At 40.0% G+C, this 21,121-nt stretch overlaps 1 protein-coding gene across 1 annotated transcript in view; it reads right to left on the bottom strand.

The window, feature by feature from the left end:
- Window positions 1–21,121, bottom strand: part of LOC307132246 (uncharacterized protein) — a 51,017-nt gene that overhangs the window by 25,611 nt on the left and 4,285 nt on the right. The window contains exons 3-14 of the mRNA XM_079826419.1: window positions 20,726–20,781; window positions 20,233–20,449; window positions 18,380–18,549; window positions 17,973–18,149; window positions 17,641–17,814; window positions 14,338–14,435; window positions 13,352–13,538; window positions 12,164–12,342; window positions 11,706–11,829; window positions 11,441–11,621; window positions 10,322–10,519; window positions 3,057–3,200 (exon numbers count right to left, since the gene is read on the bottom strand). Of these exons, the coding sequence (XP_079682545.1) occupies window positions 3,057–3,200; window positions 10,322–10,519; window positions 11,441–11,621; window positions 11,706–11,829; window positions 12,164–12,342; window positions 13,352–13,538; window positions 14,338–14,435; window positions 17,641–17,814; window positions 17,973–18,149; window positions 18,380–18,549; window positions 20,233–20,449; window positions 20,726–20,781 (1,905 nt within the window). The remainder of the gene's footprint in view (window positions 1–3,056; window positions 3,201–10,321; window positions 10,520–11,440; window positions 11,622–11,705; window positions 11,830–12,163; window positions 12,343–13,351; window positions 13,539–14,337; window positions 14,436–17,640; window positions 17,815–17,972; window positions 18,150–18,379; window positions 18,550–20,232; window positions 20,450–20,725; window positions 20,782–21,121) is intronic.

The raw sequence follows: 21,121 nt of genomic DNA, 5'->3' as shown, positions 1-21,121 counted from the left end.
ATGCCTGATGAAGTTCATGGAACCGAAAAGTTGCAGAAAATAATTGATAATTTTGATACTTTTGCAAGTAATGATAATGTGCTGGTGTGATATATTGAATACACAATGTATTTATGTTGTACATTTTCTTCAAATTCATTATAAAATTGTTAAATGTTCTTTTTATAATACTGCTAAATATTGTTTAATTGGTTATTTGTGCTTTATGTTAAAAAAAAGAGTTATGTGCATTTCGCGAATTCATTATTTTCATTTGGCATACCTGCGTCATGACGTCATTGCGTTCCTTATGTGCTTCATTCATACACTGTAAAAAATGAATCATGGGTCTTGTAATTTTCACAAAATAAATTATTTTCTTAATAAAATTGTGGTTCAGTGTTGTATAGAAAACATTAAGAACATTTCACCAATAAAACCAAGAGATACATTTCCCAATTTTTTTTAAGGAAATGTAAACTATTTTGAGGCTTGAATTGAGGAACCGATTAAGCTGATAAAATTAAGGGGGAAAAGGCTACCTATTTATTTGAAGAGAATTAGCTCAATTGTACAGATTTATTTAGAGACACCATTGTTAGTTCCCAGCATACTTTGCATATGGCTGGAAAGGGAGAGTTAATATTGACATTAAGTTTTATTTTATGTGTTTTTAAGTGAAGGGAAACATCTGGTAACGTTTAATGTTCTGTTATGTTTGACATTTGAAAAAATTTCTTTATGTTGAAGTTTTGACCGTTACCATTGTGCAGAAGAGTAGATCTTATGGTTAGGTTGTGGATAACTGCATGTATACTAATATTATAAAGCATTTTGCTTTGGTCATTGAGCAATAACTTTGCTAATGCCAGTGCAGTAACAAGGTTGTTTCTGCTTGTGCTGTGCTAGCAGTCCATTAATTGTATTACATAAGTCAAATATAAACCGGTCATTTCCATTCCCTCTAATTTATACCCTTTTTTAAAGTCAACTTAAAATTAATAAGCACATGTCACTAAAAATATTTAATTTATTGTTTCGTAGAATAAATAATTTAGGAGATTTTACATGATTTATTCAGGTAGATTCAATTAAAGAAACCAAGCCAAAACTTCTCAAAAATATTATGTGTAATATTGTTACCATAATTTATAAGCAAATAGCACATAACATTTTTTACAGTGTAGTAAATATACAATCAAGGAAGCCATTGCAGCAGCACTCTTCTTTAATTTTTCTTTAATCTTAATTTCTCTAATTTTACACTTCTTTTCAGGTAACTGCAAAACACACTTCAGATTTGAGTATAAACTATGTTTAAACACACTTCAGTTTTGAGTATAAACTATGTTTAATGCGAAACCCATGTGTTGTATATGTTGAAAGCAGTTTGTTTTACTGTAGTAATAGTGTGTCATGAGTTTAGCATGTCTGAGCACATGTTAGCATGGGTGCCTCACGATTAGCGTGATAGCCTGCTAGACATGATAAATGTTATTTATATAAAAGTTCATGATGTTGTTTCAGATTTATAAGATATCTTAAACTAGCAATTGTGTAATTTAATCCCTTCGTGTCTGTTAACTGTGAGTTGTGTGTTACATTTTGCTGAGTGAATTTTGTATGTGTCTTAATGGTATGAAATACATCAGATACGATGGATTAAACAGAGTTAAGATATGACCATGTTGTTAATATCCCAGCTGAAATGTTGTATCATCAATTTCATAGTGTTATTTCGTTGTCAAAGGTAAATATAGAATGTTATTCATAATTTTATTATATTGTTTCAGTGCTTACAGTATGTGTAGCCTACATTTGGGAAATCTTATTATTTTTTTAAAGAACATGAGATTTGAGTGTCACTGTGTCAGTTGTAAATGCCATATGTCTTTTTTGGACTAGAGCATGTGAACTGTATAGAGAGTGTTTGTTAAATAGCCTGTTGGTCGTATTTTCTTATTTCTTATTTTAATGTGCATATGCTTTTATTAATTCATAGTAAATACGCTGTCAAGAAAGCCATTGCAGCAACGGTCTTCTTTCATTTTTCTTTCATCTTCTTACTCTTCTTTTCAGGAGTAGGCTACTACGGAGTACTACACTGGGACTTTCTTTTGTTCCCAATAAATAGGCAAGAATAAACCTAGTGTCCACCATGATTCTTGTTCTTTCCAACAACAAAGCAGTTGAATGCGACAAGCTCATAATCACAACTTCAGAAGTGGGAAGTAGGACATTTTCGATAGCATGTGAAGACAACATAAGGAAGTAAAAAGGCCCCATTATGAATTCATGTGGACTTTCAATCAGTGGTTCTCAACAAGGGAGTCGGGGCCTATTAGGAGTCCTTAGCAAACTTCCAAGGGGGCCTTACTATGAAAAAAACAAGCATTAAAATAAGCTTAAACAACAGAAAATCTATATATTTCTTTTATATATATATATATATATATATATATATATATATATATATATATATATATATTTTTTTTTTTTTTTTTTTTTTTTTTTGTATACATACAGTTGAACAACTGTTGGTTTCCTTTGAAGAAATGGGTTCCCACAGTCTTGGAAAATCTGGATATTCGAGCCAATACTCTTTTTAATAGTACATTTATTTTTGCTGTTAAACTTTTTGCTTGTATTTTCTTTTGAAGAGGTTTTTAGATGTTTGTTTTATTTTTTTGTAGATAACTTTGGTAAAAAAAGAATATAAGTAAAATTTAGATTTTTTTTATTATGAAGGTAAAGTGACAAGAATTAAAGGGAAGGTAAAATGGCAAGAAAAGGGAAAATTGAGAAGGACAAAAACATTGATGTTCTTGTTCTTTTAAGTGTTTAGTCAGAGATAGAATGCATGTAGAGAAGTTATAATGGAAAATTTGTACCGTTATTGGAGAATTTTTAAGGTGTTTTTTAATAAAAAAATTTTTTTCAAATAAATAAATAAATGGTTCGGGGCTTGGAGTAAAAAAGGTTGAGAACCACTGCTATAAATATAAAAGGAAATAAAATATAACAATCCTCCCAACTAGGGCATATTCCAAACATCCAATTTTATACTCTATTTTTACCATTCTGGTCCATAGACAGAAGAAGTGTCTGAGTAGATTGGTGTCATGAGTAAGCATTGCATGCTGTTCCAACATGCGTCTCCTGCATCTCTGCCAAACCATTAGTTTCCATTGAATGACAGTGTGAAAACACACCCTCCTCTCCTGTAAAAAAAAAAATAAAAAATTACACAATCAACAAAACAGCATTGTCCTTAAGTCTCTCAAACTACCAAACATAGTTAATCATAGTTCACCCAAAATGAATTTAATAAATTTTGTTCATTTTGTTCCAGACCCAAATTACTTTTCTCTTCCTTGCAAAGGGTATTTTGTATGATATAGTAAAAGGGGATAGAAACTGGGGCTGTTAAGCTCAAAACATAATTAAAACACACCATAAAAGTATCATACAATATAGCTTTTGTGTCAGGGTTCTGTCACTTCGGGCTAGCTTACTCTTGGTTTGTGACAGAGCCCTGACACAAAGACCCTGACTTGTCTTGTGCTCAAGCTGCATGCTCTTCTGTCCTTGTGAGTTTTGTGTGCGGAGTGTGGTGTTTGGATCCCAGCACTTCAGTCTAGTTTGGGTTTCGGTTTTGTGTTAGTTTTCTGTCGTGAGCGCATGGAATGAGCATTCTCGTGTGCTCTGTCTTGTTGTGTGAGCGTGCGCTCTTCTATGTGTGTTGTGTTCTGTGTAGCATGCGGTTCATGTTAACATCGGCTGTGTGCTTTTATGTTATGTTTTGTCTTGTGTTGTGTAGCACACGGCTGGTATTTTTCACTGGCTGCGTGCTTTCATGTTGTCATGTTTTGTGTGAACATGCAGCTTATGAGTTCTCATTAGCTGCATGCTCATGCCACGTTTGGTGTGAGCACATGGCTTGTCAAGTGTTTCTTTGTGCAATGTGCTCATGTCTATTGTCTAACCCCGCCCACCTTGTTTCCTGAATATTGGTTAATTTGCCCGACCTGTCTTCCATCGTTACCCTCTTTTGTTTGCTCCCTATTTATTCTCCTTATGTTTGCAGTCCTTTGGCGGATCATTGTCATTTGTTCCTGTCGAATGTGCCTCATGTTTCCCTGCTCGTTGGCGTATGGAATACACATTTTTTGGGTGAACTAATATAGATACATTAACTATGGATTTGGCTTAAAGAAAAGGTCTCAGGTTACATTTGTAACCATGGTTCCCTGAGAAGGGGAACGACATATGGCGTCATGGAGTTGACGCTATGGGAAACACCATCAGCGTCACTGGTGTCTGAACACATGTACCAAACATAGCAATTTTATTGGCTGACGGCAGTCTATGATATCATGAGCGGAGCCCCTGTGAGTATAAGAGGATGCCTGCAAAATACATCATCAACCCTTTTTTGTCTAAAGAAGATGTGTAGGCAACCCGATGCATGACAATGAGACGCGCATCTCGGCCCCCTTCACAAGGAACCATGGTTACATACATAACCTGAGATATTCTATTTCAAAGTAGAACTTTAACACAGCTTTATGGAGTTGATGCTATGGCAAACCAATACCCTATCTGCCATGCTGAGGGGGTGTCTGGATATTCAAACCATAGTGGGCATAGAATAGATTGACTCTACATATCACCTAGCTAGAGTCAAGCCACGTCAACCCCCAGTGCACAAATGCGACTGGCTGCTTAGTGGAGCCACTCCCTAAGCTCAATTTCTCTAATAGCATGAGAAGATATTTTATATGCTCTATTTCAAGGGCAGTCCCAGCCTTTACAACCTTCCTCCCATCCTTGCAAGGCAGGTGAAACAACTTAAGTGCCCCAAGGGCAAACAAATGCTCTAATAATTGCTAGTTATGTCAATGCTGAAAGCCGCTAGGGAATAGCTTACCAAAGGGAGTACTCAAATATGGTCTATCACTACTTCCAAGGGGGAGAATATAATCCTCTCTTAATCAGAAAGAATTAAAACTACAAAGGCTCTCGCCATCTCTACTCAACCCCTAGGGAAAACCGCAGGGGAGCTTAAGCTATACTTAATTACCCTAGAGTCACGGGGAAAAGCAATTAACCCTACTTGAGCAAAGATTTTCTCCAGGAAACACTTGGAGAATTCTATGCACTCAACTGATTAGAGTGCTGCCACAACAAGAATGGGGGCCAACAGGCAGACTGTCCCTACTTGCCCGGTTCTCCAAGCATAGGTCAACCAGAGACTTTACACAATACCAGCTATAGGGGAGCATAAGTCCATACTTTAAGACCCAACCATAGTTGGGGAGGAAATAAATGAAATTTCTATCACAATTCCATCCTTTCTGCTCTACCTTAAAGGTATCATGAGGGCAGTTGAAGAAAGGGAACATGGCAAATGCTCAAAACCCTTAGTAATTAGTCTTACCGACTATTTTCTACAACTGCTCTTCCAGGGGAGAGTCCACTCCTTACCCCTACTCAGGAAGGAGGGAAATGAAGCAAGGCATAATGCAGTGTGCCCAGTAATCCTCATTACCATTCATCTTCCAACAGGACAACGACCCAAAGCACACAGCCAAGATACCAAAGGATTGGCTATGGGACAGCTCTGTGAATGTCCTTGAGTTGCCCAGCCAGAGCCCAGACTTGAACCCGATTGAACATCTCTGGAGAGATCTGAAAATCGCTGTGCACCAACGCTCCCCATCCAACCTGATGGAGCTTGAGAGATCCTGCAAAGAAGAATGGGGGATACTGCCCAAAAATAGGTCTGCCAAGCTTGTAGCATCATACTCAAAAAGACTTGAGGCTGTAATTGGTGCCAAAGGTGTTTCAACTAAGTATTGAGCAAAGGCTGTGAATACTTATGTACATGTGAAATTTTTATTATTTTATTTTTAATACATTTGCAAAGATGTCAAACAACGTTCTTTCACGTTGTCATTGTGGGGTATTGTTTACAGAATTGAGGGGAAAAAATATGAATTTAATCAATTTTGGAATAAGGCTGTAACAAAATGTGGAAAAAGGGAAGCGCTGTGAATACTTTCCGTATGCACTGTAGTAGTTCCCTCCACCCTGCTCTACCCTATGGTGTATCTTAAGAGCAGATTAAGAAAGGGAGCCTGCCAAGTGCTAAAACCTTAGTCATGAGCCTTCCAGGCTACAACTTTCACTATCCCAGTTCTTGTGCCTACTTAGGAAAGGAGGGAGAATGGAGAATAAGAGCAGGGCATAATGCAGTGTGCCCACTAATCCTATCACCCAGACCCTAATATAAACAGATGAACCCTGCCTTTAAAGGGTTAGTTCACCCAAAAATGAAAATTCTGTCATTAATTACTCACCCTCATGTCGTTGGACACCCGTCAGACCTCCGTTCATATTCGGAACACAAATGAAGATATTTTAGTTGAAAGCTGATGGCTGAGAAAGGCTTCACACAGGCCTCCATTGGCATTCAGTACATTGACACTTCCAAGATCCATGAAAGGCACTTAAAACGTCGTTACAAAGTCTATCTCACCACAGTGGCTCTACAATAATCATATAATGTGACGACAATAGTTTTTGTGCGCAAAAAAAAATCAAAATAACACCTTTATCCAACTTGTTCTCGACTTCCGTGTGTGCCTCCACGACGCATGCGCGAGAATATGACGTAGCGCCGGTGTTCGGGAATCGATGAAATACACACTTTAACCCCATTTTGAGCACTACGCCGAGACCTAAAGCACGATCAATGTAGAATCCAACAGCTTAGACACGCGCGTCTTCCTCTGCTCGTAAACAAATCGCTTCTGGGTCATATGTCCGAACGCCGGATCTGCGTCATATTCTCGCGCATGCGTCGTGGAGGCATACACGGAAGTCGAGAACAAGTTGGATAAAGGTGTTATTTTGATTTTTTTTTGCGCACAAAAACTATTGTCGTCGCATTGTATGATTATTGTAGAGCCACTGTGGTGAGATAGACTTTGTAACGACGTTTTAAGTGCCTTTCATGGATCTTGGAAGTGTCAATGTACTGAATGCCAATGGAGGCCTGTGTGAAGCCTTTCTCAGCCATCAGCTTTCAACTAAAATATCTTCATTTGTGTTCCGAATATGAACGGAGGTCTTACGGGTGTCCAACGACATGAGGGTGAGTAATTAATGACAGAATTTTCATTTTTGGGTGAACTAACCCTTTAATAAAGGTACACAACACGTATTACATGACAGGTAACAAGGAAAACATCTATACTCATTAGTACTGTTGCCATGGTTGAGCACCCATCCAAAGGGGAGCCATATCCCTGCTTCAGAACCCAACAATAGTTGGGGAGGGAGGTAAATGTAACATGGTTCTATTCACCCTGCTAATGGTACTTAAGAAGCTATCACAAAGAGCAAGCAAGGGTTGCTTAAAGATGCTGCTCCTCCAAGACGAAGCCTACTTCCGTACTTTGCCAAAAAGGGAAAGAAATAAAGCAGGGCATAATGCAATGTGCCCAGTAACTTCTACCACCCATACTCTAACCCTAAGGGGGCTCCCCATGGGAGCATGGGAGCTCAGACCCTACTTAAAAACCTCAAATGTCATTGGGGTAGAGCAGTAATTAGTATATCATTAGTATAGCTAGTAATTAGTTTTAGTAGAGCACCTACCAAAGGAGAGCAAAACCCCTACTTCAGAAAACAATAATAGTTGGGGAGGGAGATAAACGAAACATAGGGAGATGTGAATGCCACAGTTCCGTTCAACTTGCTGTTCCTTCAAGGGGAAGCCCATTCCTCTTTATTAGCTGTAGAGGGAGAAAATGAAAGCAGGGCATAATATAGTGTGCCCAATAATGTATCATCTCCTAAGCGCCAAACTGAGGGTGTCACCAGGGAGCAAAGGGCAGAGGATGGCTCATACCCTGACTTGGCTAGTCAATCCGTCTTGATAACACATTCCAAAAAGAGCAACACACTCACCAGTCTCCTCTGATAATAAATCACTTTAAATTGTAATGTAGACACATGCATTTTCTGTAAAGCTGCTTTAAAACTATATGTATTGTGAAAAGCGCTAAAACTAAATCTGAATTGAATTGAACTCAGCACAAGTTGAGGGAGGTAATAAAGAGGAGGTAAAAATATATTATAGAAAAACATCTAATTTTCTCTATCTTAAGGAATATTAGAGCAGTTCCTTAAAGGAAGCATGCAAAATGCAGAATCACAGACTCCAACTTTCAGGGCTGTACCTATTACCAGACGAAGAACTATCTTATGGGAAAGAGGTATGCAAGGACGGGGACATACTTTCAGCTGTCCAACGCACTGATTACCTCTGTTCGAACCATTTTGGAACCATAAGAAGAACCCTTTTGGATCCATAGGAAGCTTGCACACCATTGCTAAGGGGGGCTAATATACCTATATTTACGACCAAGCCAATGTTGGGAAAGGAGTAAATGATGCAGATAATTACAACAACTCCAACTTCATTCACCTTGCATCAACCATTAGCATGCAGCTTAGGATACAGGGGAACTCTGTTGTATTAAAGACCCAATATTATTGGGGTCTATTCAAGCAGGGCTTAAAATATAAGTACTTGTATTAACATTGTGGTAGCATCAGGTCAATAGAGGAACAAGCATTCCCTTTTTTTCTAAAAAGGTTACAATCAGTGTCTTTAGAAACTGAGCAGGACAGCTGGCCCTAGTGGCAACAGCAATATTATCTGTCACCACCACATATACCAGACAAAAGGGAGCAGGATGTCTTCAGACACAAACCGCCATTAAGTTACATGGTAGAATCTTTTCATCTTCTAATACTATTAGATAAGAGCGAATGCAATAGAACGGTCAGCTGTTATCTGCTCGATTCTTATTAGTAAAAGATGCTAATATCCGCTGCTAAGTGTACTGGAAGCAGATTGCCAAAGAGTCTCCTAATATTAAGGAATTGAAAAGGGGGTCGTAAGGATTACTGCAACCACCCACTTACCACTGAATCAGTACATAATGAAGACAACTAAATTAACATGAGATCACTTCATCTTACTAAGCAGTTAACCTCAGTAATGTGTTGGCCCGGAGAGCCAGATCTGTGATACGGCAGTTCCTTGACCATCTCAGGAGACAAACTTTGTCCCTGGTCCATGTCCTTCAAACAGGTTGTCCTTTTATGCTTGTAACACTGCCATGGTGTGAAAAGCACCGCTAGCCTACTGTCACATGCTTTTCCCATGTGCCGTAAGGAGGTCTGGCATGGCTTCGAAGGCAGAGCTGGAGCCTTCAGTGAAGAAGCCTCGTCCTGCGAGAGATAACCAGCTAGTGGTTCCTCCACAGGGGGCATCTTCACATACCCATACTCGCACAATCCCTCCACATTTAAATAACTTGAATGCTGAAAAGGAAAAATACAAGCCAAGTATGGTTTCTTCCACAACTTCTCCACCTCAGTGTGAAGATCTGGAAGAAACAGAAGGCTCATATGTGAAGGATACTCATGGGCCACTAGAAAGCGCTCGTCCAAACAACCACAAGCAACTTTTCTCACTCGACCAGGTCAAGTTTAACCTGTGGTTGCACGGGCCATCACCACCAATAATTCCCCATTAGCAGGGCTGGTGGGAGGAGCAGATTCATTTGAATTCATTATCATGTGCTTCCCCAACCACATCCAATTCCTCAGAAGGCAACTAAACATGCTTTCTCTAGATCCATCAGATTGCTTGAACAATCTTGAGGAGACTGGGAAATAGTTACTGCTTTCCTAAACTCCTCACCCAGTTTAACCTGTGAACCCTACAAGTGTGGACACCGCGGCTGCAGGCTCCAACCCACGAGGCTCAGACGATTGTCCCTCTCTCCTCAAAAAGATAGACAAATGTGAACAGAGCTTTCTTACCATGAACCTGTCACAGTGCACATCTAGCCCCCTTGAGAGATGCGTGCTCTGGACCAAGGCAGAAGTCCTCGGGTGTAAGTAAGCGACGGAGGAACACACTGCCAAAAACTCTTGCTCCAACTTGCCATTATTGCCATGCGCTCACAAACAAACTGCTCATGAAGACAAAAAAACTGATGATCTATTTTGCAGGAGCCTTCTTATAGGAGCTCCACTCATGATGTCATAGACTACCATCAGCCAATAAAATTGCTGTGTTAGCGGGTACATGTGTTCAGACACCAGTGACGAGAGAGCTCTGATGTCTTAGGGTTGTCTTCCCCATAGCTCCATGATGCTGCACTTTTGAAGCCATTTTTTTCAAAGGTGACAGTCTGGCAGCATTTCTGCAAGAGGACCAATATAAATGATTCTGTTGATTGAGAATGTATTTTACCCAATGCTGGACAGCCCTGCAGTGCATTTGTGTATGAACTCTCCACACCCTGAACACCACAGTCAGTTCTTTACGTCTCCTGCTTTGATCCCCCTGTAGTTTCATCTCTCTGTTAGTGTGCACTAGACTCCTCCACTGGGAAAAAGCCAGACTCAGATCAGGATGCATCATTCTGCCGAGGGCTCTTAGTAGCACAACCTAAAGAAGAATGAAAAAGTAGCAAATTAATTTGGTCCCATATTATTAATAATATAACAGCAGAAGCAAAGCTGACTTTGGATCAGAACCATTACACTACGAAGTTTTAAATCATTTACCAACAGAATTATCCAAAAATAGGATTCATATTATGAGATCCTGTTAAATGATGAACAATGTGGTTATAACAAAGAATTAAAAGCCATACAAATCTAAAATCCTAGTAGAACGTTATTTTATTTCTCAAGTAGCCTAAATGTAGCTTGTTTTAAGGATGTTTAGATAGCTTTCCTGGGAAAAACTGCTAAATAAATAAATATTGCTAGATTTTACTGAAATTTTTGAGCATTTTTGATACAGAAATTTTACTGAGGAAAAAACTTTGTATTAAAATGATAGTTACCTAGTTAAAATGAAAAGTTGTCTTATGTAGCTAACCTGATAACTGACAGCAGAGATCTGTGTTCCTCTGATAAGGTCTTTGACATGTGGATGTGCTATGATTCTGTGGCCTGTAGAGGACAGTGTTGTTCTCTGTGTGTCAAGTCCTTTTTTCTCCAAACTATCATCGGCTGCGGTGCAGTTTTTACATTTTACCAGAGAACCCTGATTGAACATTCATAATGCCAAAACATATTCACAATATGCTTATTGACGATGCAAAACCTATACTATTTCAACTGATTACTTAGCTAGAGCGTGTTCCTTAGAAATTACTCAGCTAAAGAGAAAAACGTTTGACAACAAATCGATAATTTTTGTTTCAACAATATTACAATATTGTGGTGCTTTTGAGACCTCTGGTCTGATTTTAAAAAAAGTCTTGGTCTAGGACTTAAGGTTCTGCTATGGTCTGGATCTGCTAGCTGTAAAAATGCTAATTTATTCAAAACAAACAAAATGCAAGCAATGGGCAGCTACCTGAGATACAGCAGTGGACTTAAGAGGATCAGAACAGGACGAGGAAGAGGGGGATGGAGGAGGATGAGCCAGTCTGGCTGTGAAGAGCAGAACTCCATCAGAGAAAACAGCCTGAGTGTGTCTGTACCACTCCAGAAGGACAGCCCGCTGAACAGCTCTGTCTTGAGCTGATCTGTGAGATCTCAATGAGAAATGTAAGAAGTGAGCAGGGAAAGGTAGCGATATATACTTACAGAGAATGAGGAAAAAGAGGAGCTCAGCATACTGTGCCAACTGTTGTTTCACTAATATCTCTGTCCACTGATGAAAAGTGTTGTGGAGCAATAGCAGGGCTGATAGTTCTTGCACTGAAATGCGTGTTCTCCATTTGAACACGTCCATCGTACAGCCTAAAATCCAAATAGATTTTCAACATTGATAATAATAAGAACTGTTTCTTGAGCACCAAATCAGCATATTAAGATGATTACTGAAGAACCATGTAACCCTGTAGACTGGAGTAATGGCTGCTGAATATTCAGTTTTTAAAATATATTCAGAGTGATTTTAAGTTGTAATAATAGATCACTATAACGGTTTTTACTGTATTTTTTATCAAATAAATACAGCCTTGGTGAGCATTAAAAGACTTTATTTAAAATCTTAGCAACCTTAAACTTTTGAACGATAGTGTATATCACAGATAGCTTACATCTTAAGTGCATACTCAGGACATTATCTAACCTGTATTTTTCTGTCTTGTGTGAAACTGGTGGATGAGGAAATCCTTCTGAAGACGATGTAGCTGTAGAGATCTGCTCCACTGCTGTAAGCATGTCTTGAGTGTCAGAGCCTTTCTGTGATAAAAGTAATGCCGAAGCAATGCACTGCGCTGAACAAGTGTTCTCCACGCTGATAAACACCTGCCATGAGCACACAGAGAATCAGTGCCACAACATCAATCAACAGTTTACCAACCACATAGCAACACCCTATAAATACACCAGTCTGCAGATAGGCCTCAGCCGCCTGGCACTGTGCAAGAAACGAGATACCAGGGAAATCTCCATCAACGTGAATGTGGCATGCCGAAATAGCAGCCACGTAATCTTTAAGTGTAGCAAGGGCCAACCCTGCTGAAAGATGCTCCTGCAGGAACTCCAGCACTGAACCAACCAGGCAGTGGACAGGGTCCAAGTGTCACTGATCGCACTACAGTGTGAAAAGATGCCACTTCAGATGTAGAGGTAGCTCTAGTATTTAAAATTGTCTCAACAACCTCAGTTGAGAGACCAGATTCTAGGAGCTGATCCCCCTCAGGGGCCAACAGGTTCCAAATCTCGGGTCGGGGTGAAAGATTCCTGCACCTAAGACAAGAAGTCCCTCCTGGTCAGAATCTCCCAGGGAGAGCCTTCCAGGAGAAACACTAGATCAGAGAACTAAACTCTGGCTGGCCAAAAAAGAACTATGAGTAGAAGGTGCACTTAGTTATTGGCGTACCTTTGCAGGGACAGAGCTATTGGGGGAAATGCCGCAGCCATGCCAGAAACATGGCATCTAGCGCTAAAGGAGCTGGAGGTGTGAGGGTGAAGCAGAGAGGACAGTGGATTGACTCTGCTGAGACAAACAAGTCCACTTTGTTGTACCTCTGCCAAATCAACTCCTCCATTTCCGGGTGGAGTCTCCCATGCCTCAGCCCCTGCCTTGACAGGATGCTCCAAGGTATAATTGTCTGGGGACATAAACTGCTCTCAGCGAGAATGAAACATTTTCTGAAAATAAACTCTTTCACTAACACTTTTATGAACAACTGACAACATTTCAAAAAAGTGTTTGTATTTTATTATTTGTATAAAGTGCAAGTTTTTCAACATCTCATTTGAGTGTAACAGCCACAATGCAAATGAAGCAAAGGAAAACAAGCTGACTTACCTTGAGAGTTGAGCTCGTTGTAAATTCTCCCGTACTCTCCTTAACTCTTTCCTTGCCCGAGCTCTTTGACGCCATATTGTAAATCTAGTCTGCATTCTACCTTTATCCTGCAGGTGGCGCTCTCTCTCCAGACATCCCCTTGTTTCCAGGGTCCATCTTGTGACATCTCTCCACTTCCTGAAGTTTACTGCACAGATTTCGACAGCAGCCATCACTCCCAGGCTGCGTTTAAGTCCAATTTTTTATGCCCTCCCCTCGCTAACTTCCCTCCGTCTTGTTCACTCCGATGTATGTCATGTTTAAATGGAACACCCTAAGCCCTTGATCACTTGGAATCCGATATGGAGCTGATGCATTATTTATAGGTTTTTTTCCTTATAAATCTGTTTACGCACCATTCTATAGGCCTGCATGTATGCTTGGGCTGTTAAATTTTTTATATATAAACACATTAAATATGAATATATTTATATTAAACATTAAAAATACAGGAACGAAAATTATAACAATACAATAAACTGTAGCTGTGTAAAAAATACAGTCAGCTTAAGGTAGCTACAATAAATGCAGTTAAATGTCAAAATACCATACACTAGAGTTGTGTGGGGTGGGGGTAAATTAAGCGTTTTCTGACGTCACAATCTTGTTGCATTGTGGTCTATGGATCTGCCTGAAGTGTACATATTGAGTAGACTCACTCCCTCTGTCAAAATCGAGCGGTCGAGGGTCTGTCCAAATAAACTTCCCTCGTCCACTTGACAAAGTTGAGTGCACTTCAAAATGGGGGTGGGGATTCTCCCGAGGGGAAGTGCTTAGGGAAGTTCGCAAGTGTAAACGCAACCCCAGTCTCTCACCTCAGCATACTCCCCTCATCTAAGTTATGAAAAGGCCTCAGGCAAAGGGCTGTCAGTGTCAGGGGCTATTACTGAATGCTGTCAGTCATTCCTGTCTGGAGGAGGTTTTTTTTTTTTTTTGGCTTCACCTACCTGCTAACATCCGTCTGGAAAGCACCCATGGGACTCTGGTGCTCAAACGTGTTAGTTTTGTCTTCTGAACGTAGCAATGCCAGGATTGCAGGGTGCGTCTGTGTAGGAAACAAATTATGTGCTAGCACATTTATACTGTATTCTACTGGTAAACTTCAATTTGTATTGACACCTTCACCTAAAAACAAGATTTTTGAACCACTTGACCATTCAAAAAACGCCTCCTCAAGGCAATGGTGGTTGCTATAGCCATGTTATGCAGTTACTAGGTTATTAGACTTTATTTTATCATGGCTCTCCAGAATACTAATTCTGATTGATCACTCACAACATTCCAAGGTCATTTAGTCCCCAATAATGTCAATAGCATTACACTTTAAACTGAGCAGGTATTTGGGGCCAGCGCTTCTTTCATATCTCTCTTACCACACCGCTGACACACTCTCTCTCGTTTCATTCAAACATGTGTTTCCCAAAAGCATTGCAAGTCATCATAAAGACCATTCACACTCATGTCACACATGTCACTGGGGCAATACCCTTAAAAGGACTAAAAGGATCTTTCTACTCTACCTTATTGTTACACCCCGTCTAGGGGAAAGGGTGCAACATGAAACACTCTGAAAAAGCAGTGTATTTGAACAATGATGAATTTATTGATTTAATTTGGGACCTTTGATTCAGGAGCTGACAGGGCCAAAATAACAAACAAAACGTCCTTGTTTTTTAACCTCTTTCTTAAACCCTAACTCTTACCCCTAAAATGTTTGTAGTAGTACCTTAAGGATATACAGTATATTATTACTAGGGTTGCACAGTTTGAAAAAAAAAAATTGCAATTTTTCTGATGCACTGTAAAATTACAATACTAATATTTATGGCTGTCTTAAGACAAATGGCTTCTTTGACAACTGGCTATTTTTGCCTTAAGACAGCCAACCACACTGTATCTTCATATATTTTTTTGTATTGTACACTCTTGCTTAGAAAAAAACAAACCATTATCTAATTGCCCTAATCTGCTTGTTAAGTCGTGATTTTGGGAATATATCGGGGTCCAAACCTCTACTCGTTTCAGATGAGCATACTATCTCAACAGGCGTTTATAAGCACTATTTCTTCATAATAACACATTTAAGCTTTTAAAAACTTACAGTGTACACTGCAGTCCTGCAGCTCACGGAATTACTGTCTGGCCATCTGAAATTTCGATATGGAGATAAAGTTTAGGATCATGATTATTTGGTAGTATTACAAAGTTTGTTGTTTGCTTGCGGCATCTGATAAAGCATTTTGACTAGATATTAGACATCAGGACATCAGACTTAACATATGCCTGAACATCAGAATTTTTTTACCTGCAACAACCATTCATATTTGTATATGTACTGGTAGTTTTTTGGAATCGCTTACTCTCACTTTTAAAAAAAAATCGTCTTGAACGCTTGAACGATGTGATTGCGGCACTGAATTACACTATATTGCCAAAAGTTTTGGGACGCCTGCCTTTACATGCACATGAATTTTAATGACATCCCATTCTTAATCCCTAGGGTTTAATATGGAGTTGGCCCACCCTTTGCAGCTATAACAGCTTAAACTCTTCTGGGAAGGCTTTCCACAAGGTTTAGTAGTGTGTTTATGGGAATTTTTGACCATTCTTCTAGAAGAGCATTTGTGAGGTTAGGCACTGACGTTGGAAAAGAAACAGCTGGCCAATCAGTAACAGGACTCTGTGCAGGCCAGTCAAGTTCCTCCACACCAAACTCACTCATCCATGTCTTTATGGACCTTGCTTTGTGCAATGATGCGCAGTCATGCAGGAACAGGAAGGGGCCATCCCCAAACTGTACCCACACAGTTAGGAGCATGAAATTGTCCAAAATGTCTTGGTATGCTGAAGAATTAATAGTTCCTTTCACTGGAACTAAGGGTCCAAGCCCAACCCCTGAAAAAAGACCCCCACACCATAATCCCCCCCTCCACTAAACTTTAAACTTGGAACAATGCAGTCAGGCAAGTACTGTTCTCCTGACAACTGCCAAACCCAGACTCGTCCATTGAATTGCCAGACAGTGAAGCGTGATTCGCCACTCCAGAGAACACGTCTGCACTGCTCTAGAGTCCAGTGGCGGTGTGCTTTATACCACTGCATCTGACGCTTTGCATTGCACTTGGTGATGTAGGGCTTGGATGCAGATGTTCGGCCATGGAAACCCATTCCATGAAGCTCTCTACGCACTGTTCTTTAACTAATCTGAAGGCCACACAAAGTTTGGAGGTCTGTAGCGACTCTGCAGAAAGTTGGTGACTTCTGCGCACTGTGCACCTCAGCATGCGTTGACCCTGCGCTGTAATTTTACGTGGCCTACCACTTCGTGGCTGAGTTGCTGTTGGTCCCAATTGCTTCCACTTTTTTTTTATAATACCACTAGCAGTTGACCGTGGAATATTTAGTAGTGAGGAAATTTCACGAATTGACTTATTCCACAGGTGGCAAACTATCCCGGTACCACGCTTGAAATCACTGAGCTTCTGAGAGTGACCCATTCCTTCACAAATGTTTGTAGAAGAAGTCTGCATGCCTAGGTGCTTGATTCTATACACCTTTGGCCATGAAACTGATTGGAACACCTGATTTCAATGATTTTGGAGGGGTGTCCCAAAACTTTTGGCAATATAGTGTATATACTATACTACACTATAAATACAATATAGTTAGATCTAAATCCATAGGATAATTCGTGTTATATATCATTATAACGTCCAGCCCTTATTTGATGGTAAACCACTTAGGCACTTTGCATGTGTGTGTGTGTGTGATGGAGGGATTCCTGCCATTGTTTTGACTCCTTTACACATTTTATAAGCTCTTCACGAGTTCTCAGCTGGCCAAAATAGCCTCATATGTAGGCTACACACATACAGCTTGTGCATTTAGCCCAGCACACAGTATTGTTTTGGATGTCGGGTAAGTTCCATCTCGAAATATACGCCATAAAAGCCGACAAATCAGTTTGTGAACATATCCTTATGCCTTTAGTTATGGTGTTAAAAAGGGCAATGTGAACGCTAAGCAGACCAGGACTATTTTTTATTTTTTTTTAAGTTACCAAACAAACTAAGTGAACCGAACAACAAATGTGCAGACGCCGTAGGTGTACTGTCCCAGTGACAAGCTATTGTACCCCTAAAAGCACATCTGTTTTTCTGACAATGGTGCCTTTGGTTTTCCATGGCAGACAATTAGTCATGCAGTGAATAACATGAGGGTGATGATGTGAGAGGCAGATTGACTCTTACTGGCTCAAAACAAACTGTTTTTCTCTCTCGCTTTGACAGGATTCTGCTCTTTTCTGCCAATGATGGAAGGAGTGAAGAAGGTTGCTTATCTGAGTGGACTGCATCAACTTCTCCAGCTTCTTCTGACTGTTTCTGATCTTCCATTTCATCCACGCTGATGCTAACAAATGCATCCTAAAGAAAAACAGAGATCTCATCAATATCTTGAGGGAACAGTTGAGATATTTATGTAAGATAAAGCCAATTCTGAGAATACAATCAACATTTGGGAGACACAAGCATGTGCATGACACAGACATGGATATAACATTGACACAATGTTCTGTCTGTACCTGTTCTGATCTGTGGCCAGCTGTTTTCTCTTCCAAGTTAATACCCACAGGGTCCAGACTCTGATCTGGAGTTGTTTGTCCCACCACACACATGCCCGCAACTCCTGCTGCCTCGTAGTGAACCGATTGAAACACACCTTCCTCCACAACAGCCAGTGCTTATACAGTACAGATAGACTGCAGGGTGTAAAGCACATACAGACACACTTACATACACAAGATTTGCATGTTCTTAAGAAAAGGAAAGTGTTTTTTTCTAAAAGAAAACCAACCAGGACCTACGTTATGCACAACTTAGATAAAACTCATGATTACTAGCAAAGGAAAATCGTAATTCTTGTCCATGGTGACTCTTATTCATTGTGAGGTAACTGTAGATCTAACCCAGATTACAGGATGATTCTTACTGATAATGAATCACAGCTGCTCTGAGCACATGTAGGTTCCTCCAGGTGGAACATGTGGTCATCATAACCAAAGTTCTGCTTGGCTGAATGAGTCGTTTTCTTAAAGAATCTGTGTTGCGCTCATTGTGGTATGAGTTATCCAGGTGTCTGCTCTCATAGTGATTCTTCCACTGAAATAGAATGTTAGGTGCTATTACCGTTAAGATATGAAGTTGAAATGGTTTGTTTAAAGTAGGCTACTGTCTAACACCTTGTGGAATTATGGGTCTTGACTATCCTTGTACCCCCATCAATCTATACCACAGTTATTTATCACTACCTACAATCAATCCATAAAGCGTAACATTATTTCAGCCCAGGCACAGTAAGTTGCTTATTATTTTAAGTAGTTGAATACGAACAGTTAAATAGCATATGCAGCATAACTCAAAACTGTAAAAAAAGAGAAACCTTTTCAAAATATTTTATAAAATGACTGTTCAACCGTGTTAAATATATTAGAATTCTAATAACAAACCTTTAACATTCAATAAAAAATGCAGTACTTAAATCTTTTAAGTAATCTGACTAAGTATAAAAAAGGTTACACTGATCAGGCATAACAGGTGAAGTGAATTACACAGACTATCTCTTCATCACGGCACCTGTTAGTGGGTGGGATATATTAGGCAGCAAGTGAACATTTTGTCCTCAAAGTTGATGTGTTAGAAGCAGGAAAAATGGGCAAGCGTAAGGATTTGAGTGAGTTTCACAAAGGCCAAATTGTGATGGCTCGACGACTGGGTCAGAGCATCTTCAAGACTGCAGTCTGCAGTGGTCAGTTTCTATCAAAAGTGGTCCAAGGAAGGAACAGTGGTGAACCGGCGTCAGGGTCATGGGCGGCCAAGGCTGGTCCGTGTGGTCCGGTCAAACAGACGAGCTACTGTAGCTCAAATTGCTCAAGAAGTTAATGCTTGTTCTGAGAAAGGTGTCAGAATACACAGTGCACTGCAGTTTGTTGAGTATGGGGCTGCATAGCAGCAGACCAGTCAGGGTGACCATGCTGACCCCTGTCCACCGTCCGAAAGTGGCAACAGTGGGCACGTCAATATATCATAACTGGAGCAATGGAAGTGTGGCCTTGTCTGATGAATCACGTTTTCTTTTACATCACGTGGACAGCCAGGTGCGTGTACGTAGCTTACCGGGGGAACACATGGCACCAGGATGCACTATGGGAATAAGGCAAGCCGGCAGAGATAGTGTGATGCTTTGGCCAATGTTCTGCTAGGAAACCTTGGGTCCTGCCATCCATGTGGATGTTACTTTGACACATACCACCTACCTAAGCATTGTTGCCGACCATGTACACCCTTTCATGGAAACGGTATTCCCTGGTGGCTGTGGCCTCTTTCAGCAGGATAATGCGCCCTGCCAAAAAGCAAAAATGGTTCAGGAATGGTTTGAGGAGCACAACAACGAATTTGAGGTGTTGACTTAACCTCCAAATTCCCCAGATCTCAATCAAATCGATCATCTGTGGGATGTTCTGAACAAACAAGTCCAATCTATGGAGGCCCCACTTCGCAACTTACAGGCCTTAAAGGATCTGCTGCCAAAATCTTTGTGCCACAGCACACCTTCAGGGGTCTAGTGGAGTCCATGCTTCAATGGGTCAGGGCTGTTTTGGCAGCAAAAGGGGGACTAACACAATATTAGGAATAATATGTTATGCCTGATTGGTGTATTATGTTAATATATTCTTGTTAATTATATAAATAGTAAGTCACAGGGACACAAATGTCACCTTTTCCTGAGAAGTAGTCAGATGTGATTCTCTATTGTCTTATTAGGCTGTTGTGCAAATTTCCCACCTGGTAAAAACTCTGATAGAGCAGGATATTACTTCTCCTCCTCTCCACTGCATCAGTTTGAGCACAATGCATCTTGGCAGCCCATCTCAGAACATACAGAGCTTTGTTTAAAACCCTTCTTCTGTCATGACAGCAGGCTTGAGAGAGTAACCTGAGTCTTTTGGACCACATTCTCAGACAGCGCAAACGCAGACGGAACCTATACAGATCCTCACATCTGTTTATATCACACAGTGAGAAATTGAACAAAAATTAACAGTGACAACAACAGCAGTGACCATACATATTTCAAACCTCCAGATGAGTCTCTCAATCTAAACACATTACATGGGCTCTAAAAAGCATTTAATTCTATCCAGTCGACTGAGCCCAAAATTACAGGTACAAGTCACAACAAGTTAGAGATTTGTTGTTATATCAGCTCTATCAAAAGGGTTATTACACTTTCACAGCCACAGGCAGTTGATACAGATACAGAGCTTATTTTCTTTACCTTTCTTCTATTTTCTTTTCATCAAAGTCATCATAAGCCTCTGGTGCCACATCAAGCTTTTCAAACAAAAAGAAATATGTTAAAAGGATAGCTCACCAAAAATGAAAATTACCCCATGAATTACTCACCCTAGTGTATATGACATTCATCATTCAGACGAATACAATCAGAGTTATATAAAAAAAATGTCTTGGCTAATCCAAACATTATAATGGCAGCCTAAAATTTGAAGCCCACAAAAGTCCATCCATCCATTATAAAAGTAATCCACATGGCTCTGGGGGTTAATAAAGGCCTTCTGAAGTAAATCAATGGGTTTGTGTAAGAAAAAATATCCATATTTAAAATATCTAGCTTCTGTCAGACCGCCTTCCATATTCAATTTACGCAGAAAAT

The sequence above is a fragment of the Gobio gobio genome (genome assembly GCF_949357685.1).
Source record: "Gobio gobio genome assembly, chromosome: 10".
NCBI lineage: Eukaryota > Metazoa > Chordata > Actinopteri > Cypriniformes > Gobionidae > Gobio > Gobio gobio.
The sequence above is the reverse complement of the archived record's forward strand: the minus strand, read 5'-3'. Positions and strand labels throughout refer to the sequence as shown.